Genomic DNA, 23374 nt, shown 5'->3' on the forward strand with positions numbered 1-23374 from the left:
TCAGGCTCTGTGATAATGGGTTTTTTTTGTTGTTGTTTTGTTTGTTTTGGCTTGTGCTACGATTTAAAAATTAGAAAATAAAAATAAGCATGAATGAAGTAAAAATCACCTGTCAGAGTCAATGTTAATATTTTGCTATTATGCATCTACTTTCACTTTACAAAAAAGGAATCACAGTGCACAAATTATTTTGTTACTTTTTTTCCTTTTAAAAATCTGTCCAGTAATATTACTTTCATGTGGAAATAACTGCCATCTTAGCACTGTCCTACACAGGATGGACAGGATGGACAGTCAATCATCTGCACATAATAACAATCCCTTCAGGTTCTAAATTCTATCAAGCAACCAGGGAAACGCATTAGGTGGGTACCAAGTAAATGAGCACGTACACTTTTCTGAGATAAACTTTCTTCCACTAAAGGTAATTAACTTCATTAAAGTACCTTAAAGAAATATGTCTAATATCTTCTCTGTGCCTAGATATTCTGTTTTGTTTTGTTTTTTTAATAAAGGTCCATTTTACTCTTAACTATGCTAAATTGATAGAATTAAACAATATCTATTTATTTGGAGACAAAACATGACTTAAGAAAGAATAAGAGACATTTTATTCATTACCTGATTCTATTGTTTCTAAAACACAAAAACAGTAAGACAGCAGAAACTGCTATTGCATTAATTTTCTTGGTTAATATTATCTTAAACATTTTAAAAGGGTGTTTACATCTGGGGCTTAGTCCTACAACTGGGCTGGGGTAGATTTGTTTTTAATAGAACTCTGCTTTCAACATCAATCGATAGGCTCCTTCGGGGTTTTTCTCTCACATCAATGTTTTTGAAATCAAACTCTCTACTATACATAGAGATTTAAAATGCAAAGACATTACCACTCAAAAATATGTTTTCGTTTCTCTGGCTTCAAGATTAATCTGGCTTACTGACTACAGAAGGTAAAAAGGAAATTAAAGACGTGCATTGCTCAATAACATCTGATAAGCCTTTTACATGATTACTGAAAAATTATCCATATTCCAAATGTATTAAATCAATACTTCTGTTGTAGAAAACACTAGAACATAAGATACTTAATACACTACAAAGTATCTGGAGAACAAAAAGCGGACATACTACCTTACAGAGGACTCCATCGGCACACTTCACTTGAAATGCACCTGGCTGCAGGTGACCATGTTAGTATAGAACATCCTTTCTTCCAGGCTACCGTTTAACGTTAATTCAGAAACATCTGTAACCAGATAGAGATCAGAATTGCTTACCAGCCTGCTGGCTTTTCTACCACATACACTGCTGACTTTTATAATAGTCAAGAGGTAATATGAATGGCATGTGTCTTCTATTTTGAATTTAGGGGACAAAAACCAGCGTGGACAATTCTTTTAAATGGTAAACTTTGATGCATTGAAAACATGACTAAAGAAAATACAAAGCAGATTTGTTTTAATTCTATATTTTTCAATTAGCAATAATAGCGCCTCAGATAAATCTCACTGGCTACGATACTGCCACTTCACAAAGCTTAATTCTCTTTTTAATTGGGGAACATACTGCTCTATTTTTGTGCCTCATCCACTATAGTTCAACTCTTTTTTCCAATCTTAACATATATTTTGGAAAACAATTTCTACTTGAGATTTCTAGTCTTAGGGCTAGGCAAATATGCACTTTTTTTCTCTGCTGAAGACTGCTGTATTTCAAAAACAAATGCAATTAACATTTAGATGAGCTTATGTTCACTTTCTTGTGGGTCAACATTTTGGTTTCCATATTCCCACCATGATCAACAATCACCTGCAGAGTACCCACAGGGTGAGCAGCACTCTCCCAGACGCTGTTGTTCGCTCCCGTTCACCCCAAATCATTATTTTCTTCCCGACATTTCTTCTCTCTTAGGTCTTCCTGATTTTGATCTCAATGTTTTACAACAGTATCACAATATTAGATATCTTGAAAAGCTAGTATTGGACCTAAGTGCTCAGTTCAGTCCAATGAAGCAGAAAGCCTAACCTCTTAAATGCATATAATCTTTGGCAAAAAATAAATCATGACTGAGCTTTAACATTTACAACTGGGGCTTTGTAGGAATAGCCCATGACTTACAAATGAGGGCATCCTTCACCAGTGGGTCTTGCTTTGGGCTGGAGGTGACAGAATAATTTCTAGACAAACACATCAGCAATATACAATGGGTAGAAGAGGTTATAAAATTCTAGCCAAAATGGAGTATGTGAGTGGTTTTCCAAGCACGGAAATATAGGATTTCATAAGAATTCTTTATTTTCATAGGAGTCACTGGACCAAGTATTTATTCATAAATTGTTTTAACTCAAACATTCAAAATAACTTTCACTCCTTTTTGAAGTAATCTGCATCAAAAAGACTCTAGAAGATACGTTCACTCTACTGCACTTATCCAGCATCATTGAAAAAAGGTGTTTAATCTTGCATGAATTTCCTCATAAAACACGTTTAAACTTTATGTAATAAAATTTATTTAAAACAGCATTTTCCAAAACGTATCACATATGTTCACAGCTTTAAAACTTTCTTTTTAATCATAAAATATAGATCTTTTTAAACAACATTTGCAGTTAAAACAAAATGCTTCCATTGGTGGTTCTCAAACTAGTTGCACAATGGAATCACCCAGAGAATTTTTTAACAAGTCACTGCTGTCCAGGCGGTAGCTCCAAAGATTCTGACTTACTTGGTCTTGTTATTAAGACTTTAAAAGCTCCTTAAGTGATTTTAATGTTCACCTAAAGCTAGGAACCACCCCTGCCCTCACCATGCCACACCTCAGGGTTAAAATTTTATTGTATCCTTCCAGACCTTTTCTTATGCCTCTGTCTCCATATTTTTTCCAGGCTTTTAATACTGTAAACAATACCACACTTAATAAGCTTGTGCATAGGTCTTCTTGCACATGTCTGGTTTTATGTATGGAATAAATCCCTACTAAAAAAACTGCTGGGCCAAAAATTGTATTTTAAAATATCGGTGGATATCGCCCTCCACAGAAGCTATGCAAACTTATACTTCAATCGGTAACGTGTGAGGTTGACCGCCTGCCTGTTCACATCCTTGCCAGTACCGTGATAACAAATTTTTTGATCTTTGCTTATCTGACAGGCAAAAGATGGTATCTTTATAATATAAATATGCATTTCTCTTATCATAAGTGGGCCTGGGCAGCTTTCATTCTCAAGATGACATCTGAATTTCCTCTTTGGCAAACTGTTCATCTTACTTGCATTTTTCTATTGAGTTATTAACATATTTTTACTGATTTGCAAGTTCTTTATGTAGTAGGCAATGTAGCCTCTTTTCCGAACATGAGCTGCAAATTACTCTTCCTTGTTTATCATTTGTTTTGCCTCTGGTATTTTTTTGTCATGCTGCAACTTTTCTAATTTTATATGGTTGATTTTTCAAGCTTTATACCCTCCAGGTTTCATATCACACTTAGAAAAGACAGGATGATTTTAACTGATGGTTCTCAGGAAAATTTTTCCATTTCTTTAGGGCTTTTACTATTCAGCCATATGAATAGAGAAGTTTCCATCATGCTTGAATCAAAAAATATTTGGGGGAGAATAAACCTTTCATGGAAACAATTTTGCAAGGTATCAATCTAGAACTATTTGTAGAGTTCTGTAGTTCAATAACCAGCACTGGTTGACTACAGGCTTCTGAAATCTTTTCAGATGGTCTTAAAACTATTAGATATGAGGAGCACCTGGGTGGCTCAGTCGGTTAAGCGTCCGACTTCAGCTCAGGTCACGATCTCACAGTCTGTGAGTTCGAGCCCCGCGTCGGGCTCTGTGCTGACAGCTCAGAGCCTGGAGCCTATTTCAGATTCTGTGTCTCCCTCTCTCTCTGCCCCTCCCCTGCTCATTCTCTGCCTCTGTCTCAAAAATAAATAAACATTTAAAAAATTAAAAAAAAAAAAAACAAAACGATTAGATATGATTTTAGATAATCACTGCAATATCTGAATGAAGCCTTTTAAATCTACACAAAGAGAGGACAGAATCTTGCAATCCACATACTTGAAAATAAAAGTTTTACAGGTGCTTACTAAAGGAGGAATACTTGGAGCTGACTTATTACACCAAGGGCTCAAACGCATTCTCTGACTGATGTGGACCATCTGTGACAGAACATTAGAAAGCTCGGGGCGCCTAGGAACCTAGGTGGCTCAGTCAGTTAAGTATCCGACTCTGGATTTCGGCACAGGTCATGATCTCACAGCTCGCGAGATGGAGCCCTGCATCTGGCACTGCGCTGACCTCACGGAGCCTGCTTGAGATTCTCTCTCTCTCTCTCTCTCTCTCTCTCTCTCTCTCTCTGCCCCTCCCATGCTCACACATGCTTGCCCCCCTCTCAAAAATAAATACACATTAAAAAAAAAATCTCAGGGCACCTGGGTAGCTCAGTCAGTTAAACGTTCAACTCTTGGTTTTGACTGAGATCTGATCTCATGGTTTCACGAGTTCGAGCCTCGCGCCGGGGCTCTGCACTGGCAGCACAGAGCCTGCTTGGAATTCTCTCTCTCTGCCCCTCCCCTGCTTGTGCTCTCTCTCAAAAATAAATAAATAAACAAAAAAATCTCAACCTTTTCCCAGCACTCCCGGAAAAGACATCAGGGTAGAAATATCATCACTGAAAGAGTGCACAGAAGTGTGAAGTATGAGCTAGCATTTCAACCTTCTAATCTATTTTTGCTCCTTGTATCCCTATTGCTTGACCTCTTTTAATAAAAGTTCCTCTATCCAGGATGAGAAACAGCACTCTCCCGTGATTTTTTCCCCCAGAAAAAATACGTTTTACACCTAGAGTTCAGGAAAATTATTTAAAACTGGGCACAAGAGCTACCATAATGCGCCAGTAAAGATTCAGTTTATTTTCTACTGGAATTTATCTGAATAGATTACAAACCATCTTTACCAGGTTTGTGGAAACTCAGATGGTCTACAGGTGCACTGTCACTCAGCTGCCAAACCGTTTTCACCTTCTTCTGACCACCACTGATTTCCACTTTCCATTTCTGTGGCTTCTCACTAAGGAAAGAAGAAACATCAAAGGGAAAAAAAAAGCCCCAGTTATTCCCTTCCTTCCTTTTATACTCATAATTAGCGAAGTCCTCACGTGAGAGGCACTGAGAAAGAAGAGATGAACAGGTCGCAACTCTAAATTTCGGGGTTTGAGTCTGAACTACCTACAGGACACTGAAGTTGGGGATTTACACCTAATTTAGAAACATGAATCTGAAGCTCAGGAGAAGCTAGCGATGGGAGTTATGAATTCTCATTAGCCCAGAGGAATTGAGGCTTTGAGTGTGAGTCCAATCACCCAGGGAAGACGGAAAGCAAGAAGAAAAGAAGGCAGAAGGTGGAGTTCTGGTGAAAAGCCACACAAGAAGCAGGCAGAGGAAGACCCTGAAGAGAGAACTCCTCTCGGCCTTGGAGGAGGACCAGAGAGGTGGAATTAACATTAACACAGAACGCTGTGTCACAGAAATGAAGAAAAGGGACAGAGATCCAAGAAAGGAATAGTGTTAAATGCCAAAGAGCCTTCTAAGTGCCTACTCATCAGGAGAAAGAATTGGGGGGCCAGCTGATTACACCAGGGGTTAAAGCACACTCTTTTACTGGCAAGTTGTCCACTGGATTTGGTAATTAGAAGGCCACCAGTGATCTCGGCCGGAGCAGTTTCAAGGAATGACAGGGTTTGGCTACGAGGGAACAAAATAGAGGGAGGGTAAAAACAGAGTGGCTTCGGTATGAGAGAAATTTCAAGCACATTACCTGTTGAGGGAAGAGCCGAGGAACCTATCATTTGACACAGCCTGAGTCCATGTGGATGGCCAATCTGTCACCTTAGCCTCATAGTCCCATACCTCCCCAATCCCAAACCCTCTCATTCCTCACAGGCATATCCTCGACTTGTCGTCATTACCCCGATCACTTTCTTCCCAATCTGTCATTTCCCTTCTGCCTACACTTTCTGCCCTATACTGTGAAGGAATTACAAGTGGAGAGAAAAATGAAAGACTAGAGGCCCAGTGGTAGAAAAAGAGAAGACAAAAGGTCTGGGAGAGGAGAGAGGGTGAACTCTACCAGATGGCAGTCAAAGAGCAGGACAGAGATGATTAAGGTTTCAGAGGTGGAGCACAGCTCTTGGTCACGAGACCCCCAGGGAAAGGACAGAGGAGTTGCCCAGGAATTATGGCCAGACTTAAAGTATAATTTAATTATTAAGTTGCTGACCTTTGATATAAGCTTTTTACAGCAGTTGGTCTGACTGGCAGCTGAAAAATGTGTTGCTCATCAAGAGGATTTTGTTTGTAGTATTTTATGCAGGATCTAAAACAAACAGAAAACAACAAAAAAAGAACTTCTTCTGGAAAAAAAAATGTCCCTTGGAGATAAAGGCTTTCTGGTAATCTAAAGCTCATAAGAGAAACATTTCACCCAGTACCACTAACCAAAACAACAGCAGAAGAATAATTTCAGGGCCACAACAGTAAACAAAAAAACAATGCCTCCTCCCCCCCCAACAAAAAAGTTAGGTTGTTTTTTATTTTGAAAGGATATCTCAATTTTTTTTTCAATTTGTAAAAATTAATAGAAGGTCTATTAAGTTAAGCCAAAGTAAAGGCCTAACTAAGTGGGGGAGGAAGTGATATCAGAAAAAGAAAACCAGTAAGAATCAAAAGAGAGACAAAGATACAGCCTCCATGGTTTTCAGATTCTGGGGAATTAAAGAGTTAACTCATTTACACTATTCATCTTTAATGAAAATAAATGTTACATTCTGTAAACAATAATAATTTCAAATATTTCCCTTTACAACTGAGGCAAATTCTAAATTTGGGAAAGGCAATGGTACATTTCCTTCCACAGGGAAAAAGAAACCCAGTCCTTCCACTGGATGGCTCACTCATTTCAACCGTGAGGCTTCAAATACACATAAGACACCGGCAACCCATGTAGGAGGCTCATTCCAAACTGTTTCTAGCCAAACTGATCGGCAGAATCTCTAAAATTACAGCAGTGCTATTGGCAGAAGTCGGATAATAATATTTGGTTTCATTCAATTACCACTGGAGGTCTAGCAATGATTACTTTGGCCCAAATGTATAAGGCTATAAAGAAAAGAAGAAGGAAATATTCATGAAGCACCCATTAGGTGTCAGGTACTTTAGACACATTACATCATTTCATCCTGACGACAAACACTTCAAGTTATTAGTTCCTGTTTACAGATAAGAAAATAAGATGCAGCGAAAGGAAACTTCCTCAGAAAGTCCCAAAATGCTAGAGCCAAGTATCAAACCTGAGTCCTTCTGAATCCAAAGCCTTTCCTTCCTCTGACAGGGGCTCAGAACCATTCTGCTACTGTGAAGACAGGGTGTACAGATTCTACCCAAACTGATAATAAAAACTGCACACATTTTGGCCCCGCCTATTTCATAAGAGACTACATTTTTATGTGGAAGGAACAAGAGCAATACTTACTGTGTTAAAGCAAAGAGAAGCTCATGTTGGGGTTTAATGAAAAGCATGCAACTGACTAATATTTCTAGAATATGGTGGAGTTTTTGAACACGACACACCTGTTCTTGTATATCTACTGATGGAGTTATGAAATATTCCTGGAACAGAAAACAGCAAAATAAGGAGTTAAAGAGCACGAGCAATCTTGGGGCACTTGGGTGGCTCAGTCAGTTAAGTGTCCAACTCTTGGTTTCGGCTCAGGTCATTGTCTCACACTCCTGGGTTCTAGCCCTGCAGTGACAGTACGGAGCCTGCTTGGGATTCTGTCTCCCTCCCTCTCTGCCCCTCCCCTGCTCACACTCTCTGTCTTAAAAATAAATAAACATTAAAAAAAAAAAAAAAGAAGAAGAAGAAAAGCAATCTTTAGGAAGAATATGGCTATGCTTGCTAAGCCTAAACTATGCTTAATTAATAGGGGGGTAAAAAATGGAGGCAGCCAGACAGAATTTACCACCTTTCAATACTACTGCTCAAACTAAACTATAAGCAAAATTGTCGCTGAGAACATGCTCAGCAAACTGTTACATTATCTGGTTAACACAAATTCGAGAACTGCCTCACCAAGGAGGCCCAAGTGGGTAACTAATACTACCCACCAAGCTCTCCAGATGGAATGACTGGCAAATCCACAAGATAATTCTTAACTTCAATACCCTTGCCAGGTTGATGGGAGTGTCCACCTCTAAAAACAGGTAACAAGTACCAAGAAATTAATCAAGTGTATTGATAAGCTTCCAGTCACATCTGAAACTGGTAAATAGGTACCACCCTTTGAAAAAAGAAATTTGGCAATGTATGTCAAGCATCATAAAATACTCAGACCTCATCCTATTTCTGACAAAACATCCAAAGGAAATAATCCACGGTAAATAACGGTAGGCAGAATTCTATGATGGCCCCCAAGATTCCCACCACCTGAAATACACATCTTGTAATAATCCCTTCTCCTTCATAGGCCAGCACTTGACAGATGGTGCTTCCATGATTAGGTTACTAAGTGACTGACTTTGAATTGATCAAAAGGGAGACTGTCACTATGACCTACCTAATCAGGTGAGCCTTTTAAAAGAAGGTGAAGCATTAGAGATGCTCTCCTCCTGACTCTGAAAAAACAAACTGCCCGCGCTGTGGAGAAGGCCACATGGCAAGGACCCAAAAACAATCCCTAAGATCTGAGACCGGCCCTGGACCAAAAAACTAGCAAGGAAATGGGAACTTTGGTCATAAGGCCACAAGGAAATGAATTCTGCCAACAACAAATGGGGGAACTTAGAAGTAGATCTTTCCCTAGTCAAGCAGATGGCAGACACCTTGATTTCAGCCTTGTGAAACTCTTAGCAGACTACCCAGCTAAAATGTGCCCAATTCCCAAACCCAGGAAACTGTGAGGCAGTAAGTCTGTGTTCATTTAGGCTTTTAAGTTTGTAGTACGGTGGTCCCCCCTTTATCCAAGGTTTCACCTTCCATGGTTTCAGACCTCTTGGAAGGTCAACAGTAGCCAAACGCTAGGTCACAACACTTACATCTTTCACCTCACTTGATCTCACTGGCATTTTATCATCTTGTAATATCACAAGGGTGAGTACAATACAGTAAGATTTTAAGACAGAGACCACATCCACATAACTTTTATTATAGTTTATTATAATTGTTCTATTTTTAGTTACTGCTGTTAATCTCTGTGCCTAACTTATAATCTCTGTGCATAACTTTATGATAGGTAAGTGTGTATAGGGAAAGACATAGTATACACAGGATTCAGTACTACCATACTTTCAAGCGTCTACTTGGAATATACCCCCCAGAGATGGGAACTACTATAATTTGTTATGTTGTAACAGGAAACTAACACTAAGGGAAAAGCATTTGAATTATTTGAAGTAGGAGATGACTTGTTTTAAAAGACATCTTCCTGTGCCTTAGGCCTACAGAGTCACTGGGGCCCAGGAATTAGCAATTCAACTAGCCTTCTAGGAGGTTCTCCAAATTTAAGGACTATTGTGTCAAAAGCCTGGAGTCAAACCATATTAAAAGAAAAAAACAGGCATATGAAATGACTGGGGTGGGGGGTGGGGGGGTGGGGAATGCATGAAAATAAAGAATACCTTTTCTCTGTTATATATTTGTCTGTCTATCTATGTTTCCTAGGTCCTAGGACAAGGGCTGGCACAGAACAGGTATTTAGTATCTGCAGGTAGGATGACTGAATTAAAAGAAAAGCCAACTTTACAATAAAAGAATAGGGGCATTCAACAGTCAGTCGGTCGAGTGTCCAACTTCGGCTCAGGTCATGATATAGTGGTTCGTGGGTTGGAGACTCACATCAGGTTCGCTGCTGTCAGCACAGAGCTGGCTTCGGATCCCTGTCCCCCTCTGTATGCCCCTCCCCTGCTTGCACACACTCTCTCTCTCTCAAAACTAAATAAGCATTTAAAAAAAAAAAAAAAAACAACAAAACAAAACAGGGGCACCTGGGTGGATCAGTTGGTTGAGTTACCTCCACCTTACTCAGCTTCAACCTAAGACTTTGGCTCAGGTCATGATCTTGCCATTCCCGAGTTCGAGCCCCTCATCAGGCTCTGTGCTGACAGCTCAGAGCCTGGAGCCTGTTTTAGATTCTGTGTCTCCCTCTCTCTCTATGCCTCTTCCCCACTTGCGCTCGGTCTCTCTCTCTCTCTCAAAAATAAACATTAAAAAAAAAAAGAATAAAAGGACAAACTCACCAAATGATTCAAAGATGCAAGTTCCTGACCTAGTAAGAAAACACACAGATAATACAAATAAGCTTTAGGTATCGCCTATTACTTGTTAAGGAACCTTAGTAAAATTTTGCAGAGCTCCTATATAAAAGAGATGCTCCAGCCAAATAGTTCCCCAGAAATAGCCAAATTTTCTGGCACATTACACCATGAATATATATTAATACTATTCTAAAAGTGATCACAGCTTGCCTCTAATAAAAACAACCAAGTGTTGGGTATTAAAACAGCATCTCACAGAAAGGTTTCTTTTTATTTAATACACTAACGTCACAGAATCTCAAAATGTTTGAACTAAAAACACAAACCAAAACTAGAGTTAAATTTAATCTCTTTATCAAGGAGGAAAGTAAGTCCCAGCGAAGAGAAGTGCTGGTCTCACAGAGAACCAGGGGTGAAGCCAGGGCTATAAATGACTAGGGCCAAGCAGAAAGATAAAATCTGAGAATACTTATGGCTGATGATTGTGACACGCTTTTTCATTTTTTGAGCAGGGAAAGGGACTCACCTATGAAAAAACTGATATAATCTTTTTTTAGTTTGTCCAGACCAATTTCCAAAAGCATCTTAACTGGAACAGTCCCACTGAGAGAAATTGTATCCATGGTTCCGTGATAAGACTGATGAATAAGCTTACTTAGTAAACTGTTACTCCCACTATGGAGCTAGAAATCAAAACAAATTTATAAAACCATAAATAAAAATATAAACATATCAATAAACAAAAGAAAAACAAACTGCATGAGCTACGAGCTAAGAATGTATAAGCTTGTATTTTTAGTCTCCTGATACTATAAATAGTGTGAATAAAAAACCCTGATTTACAAACGTGTCAGCTCCTGAAGGGTCATTCCTATACGATTCGCTTGAGTCCAAAGCAACTATGAAGAGTTTCAACTTATCACCCCCAGATACGGTTCCACCAAAGAGAAGACAGAGTTGGTTCTCTGAAGCTCTGCAACCAGCAATTCTTTTCTCCTAGCTGATTAAGTGCTCCTGGGTGTCTTTCCTGAACTGAACGTCTTCATCTGCACGGAAAACCTGCTGCGGTGGGAAAACTCCCTCCCTCGGTGGTCTATTCACTGGTCAGGAGGAACTCCCTGGCTACAGATTCTGACATCCTAACTAGATCATTTGCAAATTAAGATGTGTGAACTTACAGACCTAACAGATGTTCCAAATGTTAAGCACTTTGTTTTAGAGATACCTGAAATATTGGCCATTTTGTCACTAATATCTATTATCTCTAATCTTCATCATCACCTTTTGCATTTCCCTTTGTTTAATAAAAACGATTTTCGTGTTGTTTGCACTCACTGCACAGGGCAGGGATATACTTGCAAACGCCTCACACAGAGACTCGGATGAGAGAAACTCTATGGCCATGGTTAAAACACCTACAGCCACCACTGCCCAGTTAGGGGCAGAGCTCACATGCCTTTGCTTTGCAGTTGATCTTTGTTCCCACCCATGGAAGTTTCTAAGTTTTAGAGTCGTGAACTGGCAGATACACTATTTCAAAGAATTCCTACAAAATGAGGAATGTTTCTAGTTTTTTACTTAGCTTTCTCTTGATTGTAAAAGCACGAGTTCATTGTGGAAAATCCATAAAGTATAGAAATGTATAATGCAGTTGGAAAACCTCATTTGTAACCCTAGCACCAGAGGTGACTGCTGTTAACATTTTGATTTATTTGTATCCAGGTTTTTCCCTTCAAAATTTACTTTTTTAATGCAATAGTGTATAATCCTTTCTTTTGTCTGCAGATTGTAAGCGTTTCTCCACCGATCATCTGTCAGCACCATTTTTAGCAAAGATGTGGCTGTATCATTCTTTACTTATGGTCCATTAATGAGAAGTTTATGTCATTTATAATTTTTTGCTACCAGAAATGAGGTTGTGATAACTATTCTAATACATAAAATCTTGATACATATTCCTGTGTAGAGCTCAGGGTGGATCCGAAGAAAAAAATTAATGATTTAAAGGGCGTGCATGATACATTTGGAGAATATTTAACCCTAAAACAACACCACGAGGTAGATACTCTTCCTCCTCCTACTTTACAGATGAGGAAACTGGGGCGCAGAGACCTAAAGACACCTGCCCAAGTTTACACAGCTAAGAAAGCAGCAGGGCTGGAATTAAACTCAGGCAGTCTGTTCCCAAGCCTATGCCTTAACCTTCATGCTCAGCTGCTGAAAAAGGGTTCTAACGCACACTACTAAACCTACCCATGGTTGTATATCACCACGTTGTAGACTCTGGATGATCAGCGTGAAACATTTCACCAAGTCTTGATAAGAAATCACACCTTGGAAAACAAGTCAGTCCAACATTACTTTCATGGTATTTCTGCAGATCAAATATATCATTAATCTTAAGGATACGCAAGTAAGTAGAGGACAAGTATCTGTACTTTATGGATGGGGGAAAGGGAAAGAAAATAAAGACGAACAGGAAGATTTAACACATTTCTAAAGTAAACTCAGTGTCACAAAATAACACAGTGAAACATTAAGGAACATCTTTTCCTTTTTCTAATAATTATAATTCCACTAAGGTGTATGTTTTGGTTCATATAAACATAACATTAAAACCACCTACGTCTTATGCTCAAGGCAGGAGAAAAATGGACTCTATAAATTACCTTGTCTTAGTACAATTCTTGAGTAGAATGTGCCAATACATTATTAGAAATGAATCTGATAAAATAGGAACCAGACTTCCACACAAGACTAATAGTACACATTGTATGATTTTCAAAGACTTAAAAAGTAAGCCTAACAAATAACAGGAAACATTTTATTTTACAATCATGGTAGACACGTACTACTGCTCATTTTGAACCACAGCTGCTCAGCAAAATCGAGATCGCCCCGCACTGTGAAAAGACACTCGATGGTACGGTCAACTGCAGCACTGTCATGCTTCACTGTCTGAGAAAGAAGCGTTAGAGAAGACTCAGTTTATTAAAAAAGAAAAGAGGGGCGCCTGGGTGGTTCAGTTGGTTAAGCGTCCAAGTCTTGATGTCAGCTCAGGTCATGATCTCATGGTTTGTGGGATCAAAGCCCGAGTCGGGACCTGTGCTGACAGCATGGAGCCTGCTTGAAATTCTCTCTATCCCCCAACTCAAAATAAATAAATACACTTAAAAAAAAAAAAAAAAAAAAAGAAACAAAAAGAAAAATAGTTTAAGGACAGCGACCTTTTAAATCATGCTCTGAGAAAATGTGGATCCACAGATGTGAGTGAATTTTCTAGAACTTCATTCACTAATGAGGAGATACAAATCAACTGACCGTGAAAAACTGGACCCTTAAATTGTTTTAAAAGTGTGATGCCTAAAGCAAGCATTCAACTTTCCTTCTATGCAAAAATACTTAATTAAATGAATTTGTCTCCATTTTCCTGTTCATCAAATGACAACCTATTTAACTTAACTTAATGATACCAAGAAAGGCATTACCATCTTATAGCATATTAACATAGAGTCATTTCTGCTTCTCTGCAGTTGATCAACTAATAATATGTACTTATTAGTTCTCATCAAAAGCTTTTATTAGTTCTTAAGGAAAACAATCACCAGTGCTGACTTTAAAGACCAAGAAAAAAACTACCCTCAAAACACTGCCTTTGCTGTACCAGATCCATTTGAAATGGTAGGACATGAAGGGTAACAGTACAACCAAATCGTAAAAGCTGTTTCAGTGTATGTTGCTAACTGATAAGGATTGCTTACCTCTGTGTCTTTTTTTGTAGAATCACCAAATCCATCCAGCTTATTTAAGTCTAGAAAAGTAGCAAAAGCTTATTAACTCTAGATTTTATCTTTCTGCTTTCCAAATTATTTCCATCCTAATCCTACTTTCAAATGGTAAATGAGGACAGCAGAAATACAACCAGGGATTTTAGCAAATTACTTAACTCTCTAATGGAGGTTATGATAGATACCCAACTGGTAGGGGTGTGGGGATGTTCTGAGACACAGTGAAAGCCCCTGACACACATTGCTGGGCATATGGTAGGTGCTCAAAGGTTTCTCTTCCATCCCTCTTTTCCTACAATCTCGAATACAGCTGCGATATATAAAATTTCAATTCAATATTACTTCTTAAAATTACTTAGACCTCTACTACTAGTAATTCAGAACAAATCTGTCCCTCTGACCATGACAGACCTCACAGCTTCATATATATCCCAACCAAAAGGAATACCACGCCTAAAAAGACAACTTATTTTTGAATTTAGAAAGTATAAATTCGCAACTAAGAAAAATAAACAGTATAAAGAGAGCATGAGTTAAGAAAACAAAGACCATTCAGAAATTCCTGCACAAGATCAACAGCAGACTTTACTTCCAGAGGCTCAGGCCATTCGCTTACACCCGTCCTCAAACCATCAGCCAAGACCTATGGGAGATTAAAAAAAAAAAAAGAAACCCAAAATTTTTTAGCAAAAAACATAATTTAATCAGTGGGAATATATTTCATAATATTGGTCATCATAAAATTTTTTGAATGACTAACCACAAGCCAGGAATAGTTCTAAGTGTTTTATATGTAGTATGGTACATAATCCTCACAAAAATCCCATCAGGCAGATATTACCATCATCCCTTTTCCTGAGACCAGAGGTGAAGTAACTTGCTCAAGGTCACACATTACTGACAGTGCAAGGACATACACCCAGTAATCCGATACCAAACACGGTGTTCTAACGATGATGCCACGTGCATAGGTGCTGAGGATTCCAGAGTAATGAGCCTACCCTGAAGATGCTTTTAACTTTGATTAAAAAGGACCAACAGGGCACCTGGGTGGCTCAGTCGGTTAAGTGTCCGACTTAGGTTCAGGTCGTGATTTCACGGTTCGTGAGTTTGAGCCCTGCGTCAGGCTCTGTGCTGACAGCTCAGGGGCTGGAGCCTGCCTCGGATTCTGGGTCTCCCTCTCTCTCTGCCCCTCCCTCGCTTGCTCTCTCTCTGTCTCAAAAATAAACATTAAAAAAAAAAAAAAAAAAAAAGGACCGATAATCCTGGTGCAATAATCAGGGAACAACAAATGTGAAACTGAATGGAAGTTTATATAAAAATAATATAAATGTATATGCCTATACATACATTATCTAAACCAAAGGAAAGGGGGTCAACATAGGCTGGAATCACCATGGGAACAATATGAAACATCAGCTGAACTCAAATGTGGGAACTGTGAGCTGTAGAGAAGGGAAGGAGCACGGAAGAAGATGAAGAGGGTGGGGTGGAGTCCGGTTGTGGTGGAGAAAACATGCAGGGAACGGTGGGAAATGAGATCAGAAGGAACAGGGGCTATACAGAAATACAGATCTTAAAACCTGGAAAGATTTTTGGGGGCACCTGTCTGGCTCAGTCAGAAGAACATGTGACCCTTGATCTCAGGGTCTTGAGTTCAAGCCCCACATTGGTTACAGAGATTACTTAAAAATAAAATCTTTAAAAAAAGGAAACAAAAACATAAAAAGATTTATTTCATATGAAAGACAACAGCCATTGTTGATTGTTTGGTAGGAAAATGACATGACCAAGTAGTTAAGAATTCATGTCAGAAATACCCAAGATGGATTCTAAAGAAAAAAGGAAGTACAAGGTTTCTCAACCGAAGTGATATCATTTTCCACCCCCAGGGGATCTTTGGAAAAATTTGCAGATAATTTTTGGTGTCACAGTGACTGGAGGTACCGGGGCACTTTGAGCATTTAGTCTGGTAGGGGCCAAGGTTGTCAGCATCCTTGTGTTCCCAAACCACGAAGAATGATTCTGCCTAAAACACCACCAGTGTCCCTGTTGAGAAACAATGAATGACCTTTAGACTGGTCCAGGAAGGAGGTGATAAGGGCCTTAACTAAGATGGGCAGTGACAAAAAGCTTAAAGGCGAAAAAAGAACAGTTTATTAGAGAGGGAGGGAGGGAGAGAGGGAAGGAGATGAGGAAAAAATAAAAGAAAAAATCCTATCTATTTACAAAAATACAAGGCATTGAACTTGGAGAGACTGCGGTCATGTGCACATCTAAGATCCTGCGAAGTTATAAGGGAGGTTATAACAAAACATGGACTTGCAAGTCAGACAGACAGACAGACATGTCTTTGAATCAGGTCTTCCACAAACCAACTACTGATGTCTCAAGCAAAGTAACTGAACCATCTAGCACCACCTGGATGGCACACAGTGGCAGCTTCTAATTGTGGTAGTTAAGCGGTAGCAGTAAAAATAGCTCTCACTAAACTAAAATATAAGGTTTCTAGCCTGGAAAATTGAAGGAATGGTAGAACCACAGCCAGAAATGGGGGGTTCTCTGAGGGAGATCTAGTCTGGAGAAGATCTCAAGTTTCCTTTTGGAAATACTGAGTTTGAGAGCAACAGCAGCAGACCAGTATCAGCTTAAAGAAGAGAGTCTGGGGGCATCTGGGTGGCTCAGTCAGTTAAGCGTCCGACTTCAGCTCAGGTCATGATCTCACGGCTTATGGGTTCGAGCCCTGCGTCGGGCTCTGTGCTGACAGCCTGATTCGAATTCTCGGGCTCCCTCTCCCTCTGCTCCTCCCCCGCTTGTGCTCTCTTTGCCTCTCAAAAATAAATAAACGTTAAAAAAAATAATTGAAAAACAAAAAGAGAGTCTGGAGTTCCCTCATAAAGGTATTATCAAACCAGTGAATGGACGAGCTCTCTGCCAGTGTGTGGGGAGAGGAGGGCAGAGACATGTGGAGAGAAATATGATGGAAGGTCACAGGAAGGATGCTGAGAAAGGATTCTTTCCAGAAAGAAAGGTACCAAGTTTTGTACAAAAAGGGAAATAATAATCAGAGGTAAAGGTATTAGAAATGCTTGGTACCACGCCAGATGTCGAGGACACAGAGTACCTGGCACTCAAGTGTAGGAGGGGAGACAGAGAAGTAAACAGACTACCGGGGTTGATAAACACCCGACAAGCGGTGTGTGTGAAGTGCTCTGGCAGCACAAAGCAGAGGCAACACACGCCATTCTGAGGGAGCAGTGCGATCATCCTGGTGACGATGTCACAGACAGCTCGCCCAGCACACGGGTGGGAGAAGGGCACACTACACAGGTCAAGACACGCTCACCTCAAAGTGACAGAGTGACAGGACCAAGGTACTGTAAACGGGCCAGGGTTGGGGGGGGGGGGGTGGTCAGTGGGAAAAGTAGGGTGTGAGGTTAAACTAAAAAAGAGCCAAAAAGAACAGGAAAAGATTCTTCAAAGCCAGTAGCCATCAGGGAAATGCAAATCAAAACCATAATGAGATACCATTTCATCCCCACTAGGATGGCTCTGATAATGATAAGACCACACGAAGCATTGGCAAGGATACGGAAAAACTGGAACGGACGCTGCCGGTAGGAATTTAACACTGTACAGCCACTTTGGAAAACGGTTGTGGTTTGACAGCTCCTCCAAAGCTTAAACATAGTTACCACAATGACCCAGCAACTCCATTCAGAAGATATGAAAACATATGTCCCATAAAACTTGCTCTAGACTGCTCATGGCAGTATTCGTAATAGTCAAAAAGTAACAACAATCGAAATGCCTATCAGCTGATGAATGGATTAACAAAATGTGGTATATCTATATAATAGAATGCTATTTGGCAATGAAAAGAACAGAGTACTACAAAGGAGTTGATTACTGGCTGCTAGGGGCTGGTGAGGGTGGGAGGTGACTGCTAATCAGCAAAGGGTTTCTTTTTAGGGTAATAAAAATGCTCTAAAATTATATATGGCCACGGTTGTACAACTCTGTAAGTATACTAAAAACCACTGAATTGTATACTTAAAACAAGTGGATTTTATGGGATATAACTTATATCTCAATAAAGCTTAAAAAGAAAAGAAGTAGGCAGGACACCTTCTTGAGATTCAATTTGTAGAATGGAGTAAAACTCAACAAAACATCAAGTTCTTGAAACACATGCTCGTTAATCTTTAGCATGAATCAAAATCCCAGTTATTAGCAAGCAGATTATACACGCATTTGGCATAAATTGGCAGCTGATCCACCTAAAAGAGGGGAATCCATTGTAAGAATAGAAACCAAATACTCTCGTAAAAAGGTTGAAGAAGAGCAGCTATAAACTAACAAAGGATACCGGTAAAGGACAACCACCACACAGTAAAATCAGACAGCCCAAATTGCCGAGCATATCTAATGAATACATAACAACTGCAACAAATTTTGAACACAAACTAAATAATAATGATACTAGCAAACACTTTTATGAAAATGTAAAATTTAATGCAAGTTACGAATTCCAGTAGGATACTCACAAGGAGAAATTTCACTTCTCTCTGGAGATGATTCAAAGGACCTCTGGGCTCTCCCGATTCCACTTTAATATTCTAAAAAGTTCCCAAAGTCAGTTTTCACTGGAAATCCCATCTTTTCTGCATAAGGGTCACAGTTACTTGCGTTTCAAATTCCCCACACATTAAAACATGTATTTCCTAAAGCACTAATGAACGTAAGTAGGGTAATACTGCACTTAGAGTATCATACCCAGAGACACCATAGATCCTGTCCATCCCGATACAGTAACCTAAACTCATGCCACCACCCACTCTCGACTCCGCCATCCTACCTATGTGGAACATCTGCTCTCCTGCCCTTTCCCACTGAATTTCCAAAAGACACGTGGGAGAAATGTAAACAAATACATCTTAAGACCCAATGACAAACTTAGCATTCATTTCCACGTACCAAAAGTAACGGCCCCCTAATAAATATGTTCAGTAGATTCCTAACTAAACCAACAGTGTGCTGTCTTAGCCAGAAGAGAAAAGCATTAAGAACGTAATTATCCATAATCCCGCCACCCTGGGGGAATAACAATTAACCCCGTCCAGGCTTCCGTGTACACAGTTTTTTAAAACATAGTCGAGATCCTACTGTATACACTGTTTTGTACATCTTCCTTTTTTCTGCTTAATAAGAATTTCCTGTTATTATTAAAGACATTTTACATCATGATTTTTAAAGAATATACAATATTTCATTAGGGAAATCTACTTTAATCATTTCCCTATTGAACATTCAGGTTTGTTTTTAATATTTTAGAAACACGGTTATTATCACGATATGAAACTATCTTTGTACATAAATTTTTTGCCAGCAATTCCGATTCACTTCTTAAGTCAGATGCCTGGAAATATAAATACAAAGCGAAAAGGCCTAACAGGCCAAATTGCTAAGCGTATCTAACGGATACATAACAACTGGAACAAATTTTGAACACAAACTAAATAATAATGATACTAGCAAACACTTTTATGAAAATACAAAATTTAATGCAAGTTACTGTATTGCCAGTATCTGCAATCTTTTAAGAACAGGAGAGATAAGTCATTTTGATCATTTCACTTGGGTCCCAACTCAAGAGACTTTATTAATCACTAGAAAATTCTTAAGTTACATAACTGCAGCACTGTGGGCAACTGACAGATCAGATCGCCCGGCAAAACCTCCACCCACTGCCCTGGTGAGACCTCAGGGGTGAGCTGGGCCTCAGAGATGTCCGGCGAGGGCTAGGGCTGGCGCTGGCAGCATGCAGCACCAGCAACAAGCAAGCGAAGAGTAAATCCACACTGAATAAACTCAACATAAAATAAAGTTTGCTCCTACCAGGGTTGCGGTTGAGGAAAGCGGAGGGGTTTGAAGAATCTCATCCACGGGACTCCAGGAAATATCCAAAGTGATCGTAGTCTGTGATGCGGCAAGTGTGTCGTCCAAGGCCGTGGACTTAAACAGCTCATACTGGGCAAAGCCCCTGGCTGTTACCTGAAAAAAGCATATCCAGCCAACCCAACCCACTGTTAGCCACGCTTTCACATGGCCAGAGGCCCATTATCAAAACTACCTTGGTTCTTTTCCCAGCAAAAGAAAAAGCACTACAATTTTATCCCAAATGGAAAAATAAAACCATTCTTTTTCATCAGAGACTGGCTAAAAAGCAAGAAGGCATCTACTTTTAGTCACTAGCCAATATGAAAATAAACACAAACATTTTGATACTATAAAAAAAAAACACATCTAGTCCTATTAGGAGTGAAAAAAGCATTAAACAAGGGAGGCACATCCATAACAGTTTGAAGAAAATAACGTGAGCAGAAGAGAAATACTTACAGTAGACAAGTGATGTCTTTTCTTATGTGAACTTTTTAGGTCTTCAAGATTTACAGAATAATTTTTATCAGCTATAAGACATAAAAGGAAACATCATTTTAAAGGTACAATTCAAAATTCTATGGTTAGAGCTAAAAAAAACTAGGATCCCTCAAATTCTAAGGGCACCACAACCTAACACTAGTAATTGTTAAAATTAAATAAATCCTCAGATGAAATGTTGACAGAAGGAGGAAAGTTGCCGGCGATGGGGGGGGGCGGGGGGGGGGGTGCCTGCGTGGCTCTGTCGGTTAAGCATCCAACTCGATTTTGGCTCAGGTCATGATCTCATGGTCCAGTTCGTGAAATGGAGCCCCGAGTCAAGTTGGGCTCTATGCTGACAGCAGGAAGCCTGCTTGGGATTCTCTCTCCCTCTCTCTCTCTGCCCACCTGTCCCCCACTTGTGCGCACGATCTTCTCTCTCTAAATAAATAAATAAATATTTAAAAAAAGGGAGGGGGAAGAAAAGTGGAGTAAAGGCCAATACTGAAACCATGCCCCATACAGTAAATGAAGTTGAAACAGCAGAAAATTTAAAGCTTGTTTTTCAGAGACCTGTTTCTCTCTAATCAGCTATTGTGTCTTTTCAGATCCCACCAATAAATCTACTAGATGTCTCTTTAGAAACCTGGACTCGGGGTCAACGGAAACGGCTCCAGCCAATGAAAAAGCAAGGCTCTGTACCCCTTACCCAAGGTAACGAGCCCCAGACGCCATTATCCAATTTGTACAGGCTCTTGAAGCATACCCATAGCTTCTTCTCCTTGTCCTAAGATAACCTCCTGGCATCAGTGACTGAATCATGCCTTGTTCTGGGGTTAATCTCCACTCCAAAGGGAACGTGGGATAGACATTACATACGTTTGCTCAATGTGCACGCTCCATCTTTCCCCAAGCATAGTCACAAGCTTCCCCCATCCTTTTCCTCAGTAAGTATGCGATCTCAACTCCTATGATTATAAAAAACTTGCTCTAATCTCAGTCAGGAAGGCAGTTTGGGGATTACTCCCCAGCCCTCTCAATGGGCTGCCCTTCTGAGAATAAAACTTTCTCAGCCTCAAACCCAGTGACTCAGGGATTAGGTTTACTGCAGAGTGAACACACAAATCTGATTTTAGGGTTCAGTAACAATGCTTCTACCAAAAGTATAATTAAACATCTACTATGAGATCGGAATTATATTGTCATTACATTCAATTTTTTTTATCTTCCAATGAAAATTCCCAAAAATACACACATATAAATCAAATGAAACCCAAATAAAACTAGTAAACAAAACCATAAACTTCTGTTCAGAGTTTTGGAGATCTGTTTCTGGAGTATCTCCTGTATGCCCCAAGTTACACACCAGAGTAGGTCCATGGTGGTTGACAAGTTCCATCGTGTGCACTTCCCCTCTTAACAATTTCAGTTTTCAGTACAAATCACAGCACAATAAGGACACAAATAAATACTCACACCCCCACAAAAGTAAGAAGAGTGAGCTCTCACCTTTACAACTGACCGTATATAAGACAATTCCTGTAATGTTGTCATTTGTGGTGACAAGCTCAGCTCCCAGCCAACAGGTCCCTTCAGGATCTGAACTGTCACACCTCACCCACAGGGCAGGAAGGGCAGTAACTGGATGATTAGTCTTCAAGTGGGTCATATTAGGATTGTGAGCCATAGTGTAAAGTCCAATTAACTGCCTTGAAAACAAGAGTACAAAGAATAAATTATAAATAGTGACTGCCAACCAGTCAACTTTTCTTTTTCAAAGATACTACGAAGGGTATCTACAATTGTGACACTGATCCTACTTCTGATCACCAGGATTCTGCAACAACTGTATTATGTGGGAGTTTTCCTCATACCAAGTAATTCTAACACCAGCCAGGTATCCTACAATTCAACTCAATTCTGACACTATCTACCCAGAGACAGCATCAGATCCCACAGATTAAGGCTCAGTTCTACAAGACTGGCTCCACCCCCTACTTTTAGATGCCAAATGCAAGTCCAGGTTGACACCTGTGCTTCTGAAGGGCCAGCTGTGAACCAGACGTTCTAACAACCTCCTCTTTGGGCTCGATTAATTTGCTAGAGCAGCTCACAGAACTCAGAAAAACATTTTACTTGCTAGATCACTGGTTTATTATAAAAGGATAGAGCTCAGGAGCAGACAGATGGGAGAGGCACAGGGCAAGGTATGCGGAAAGGTGTGGAGAGCCCATGCCCTCTCTCAGTGAGCCACTCTCCCCAAATCTCTACCTGTTCACCAACCCAGAGGCTCACCACACACTCTCCTTTTGGGTTTTTATGGAGCCTTCATCATACAGACATGAACTAATCAATCACCAGCCACTGGTGACTGAACTCAACCTCCAGCCTTTCTCCCTTCCCTGAAGGTAGGGGTGGGGCTAAATGTTCTAACCCTCAAAATCACTGGGTTGGTTCCCCTAGCAACCCCCAAACCAGTTACTTAGGGACTTTCCAAAAGCCATCTCATTAACATCACAGAAGACACCTCTCTTTCTCCCCACTTAAGAAATTACAAGGGCTTTAGGGACTCCTTGCCAGGAACCGTGGACAAAGACCAGATATGTTTCTGATTATAAATTCCAATACCCCAGTATCCCAGAAACAAAAACCCGGAAATTAAGTGGCAAAATACATAAACAATTCACCCAGTGAAAAAGTGGGAGAAGGGAACACCAGGCAGATCAAGATGCACACAGCAGGAAGTGACAAGAATGTGACAGGATCATAACTTCTACCAATGGGGAATCCAATTTGGTAAGGGTAGAGGTTCAGTAGGAGTGAAAGCAGGCTGTGAGATTAA

General features: G+C 39.9%; 1 protein-coding gene and 1 pseudogene across 2 annotated transcripts in view; both read right to left on the reverse strand.

Annotated features, from left to right (window-relative positions):
- Window positions 1–30: 30 nt before the first annotated feature.
- Window positions 31–23374, reverse strand: part of ZWILCH (zwilch kinetochore protein) — a 36290-nt gene continuing 12946 nt past the window's right edge. The window contains exons 5-19 of one of the 2 annotated variants that reach the window (XM_042941646.1): window positions 22042–22241; window positions 20512–20582; window positions 20011–20166; window positions 18660–18731; window positions 14662–14755; window positions 14086–14135; window positions 13177–13282; window positions 12578–12657; window positions 10851–11007; window positions 10307–10335; window positions 7545–7681; window positions 6294–6389; window positions 4972–5084; window positions 1135–1249; window positions 31–56 (exon numbers count right to left, since the gene is read on the reverse strand). In XM_042941646.1, the coding sequence (XP_042797580.1) occupies window positions 1161–1249; window positions 4972–5084; window positions 6294–6389; window positions 7545–7681; window positions 10307–10335; window positions 10851–11007; window positions 12578–12657; window positions 13177–13282; window positions 14086–14135; window positions 14662–14755; window positions 18660–18731; window positions 20011–20166; window positions 20512–20582; window positions 22042–22241 (1450 nt within the window). In that variant the 3' untranslated portion in view covers window positions 31–56; window positions 1135–1160. Of the gene's footprint in view, window positions 57–1134; window positions 1250–2121; window positions 2181–4971; window positions 5085–6293; window positions 6390–7544; window positions 7682–10306; window positions 10336–10850; window positions 11008–12577; window positions 12658–13176; window positions 13283–14085; window positions 14136–14661; window positions 14756–18659; window positions 18732–20010; window positions 20167–20511; window positions 20583–22041; window positions 22242–23374 lie in introns of those variants that run through there. The other variant, XM_042941647.1, reaches the window with a different exon arrangement.
- Window positions 1421–1541, reverse strand: LOC122223248 (annotated as a pseudogene).

This window comes from Panthera leo, chromosome B3, assembly GCF_018350215.1.
Source record: "Panthera leo isolate Ple1 chromosome B3, P.leo_Ple1_pat1.1, whole genome shotgun sequence".
NCBI classification, from domain to species: domain Eukaryota; kingdom Metazoa; phylum Chordata; class Mammalia; order Carnivora; family Felidae; genus Panthera; species Panthera leo.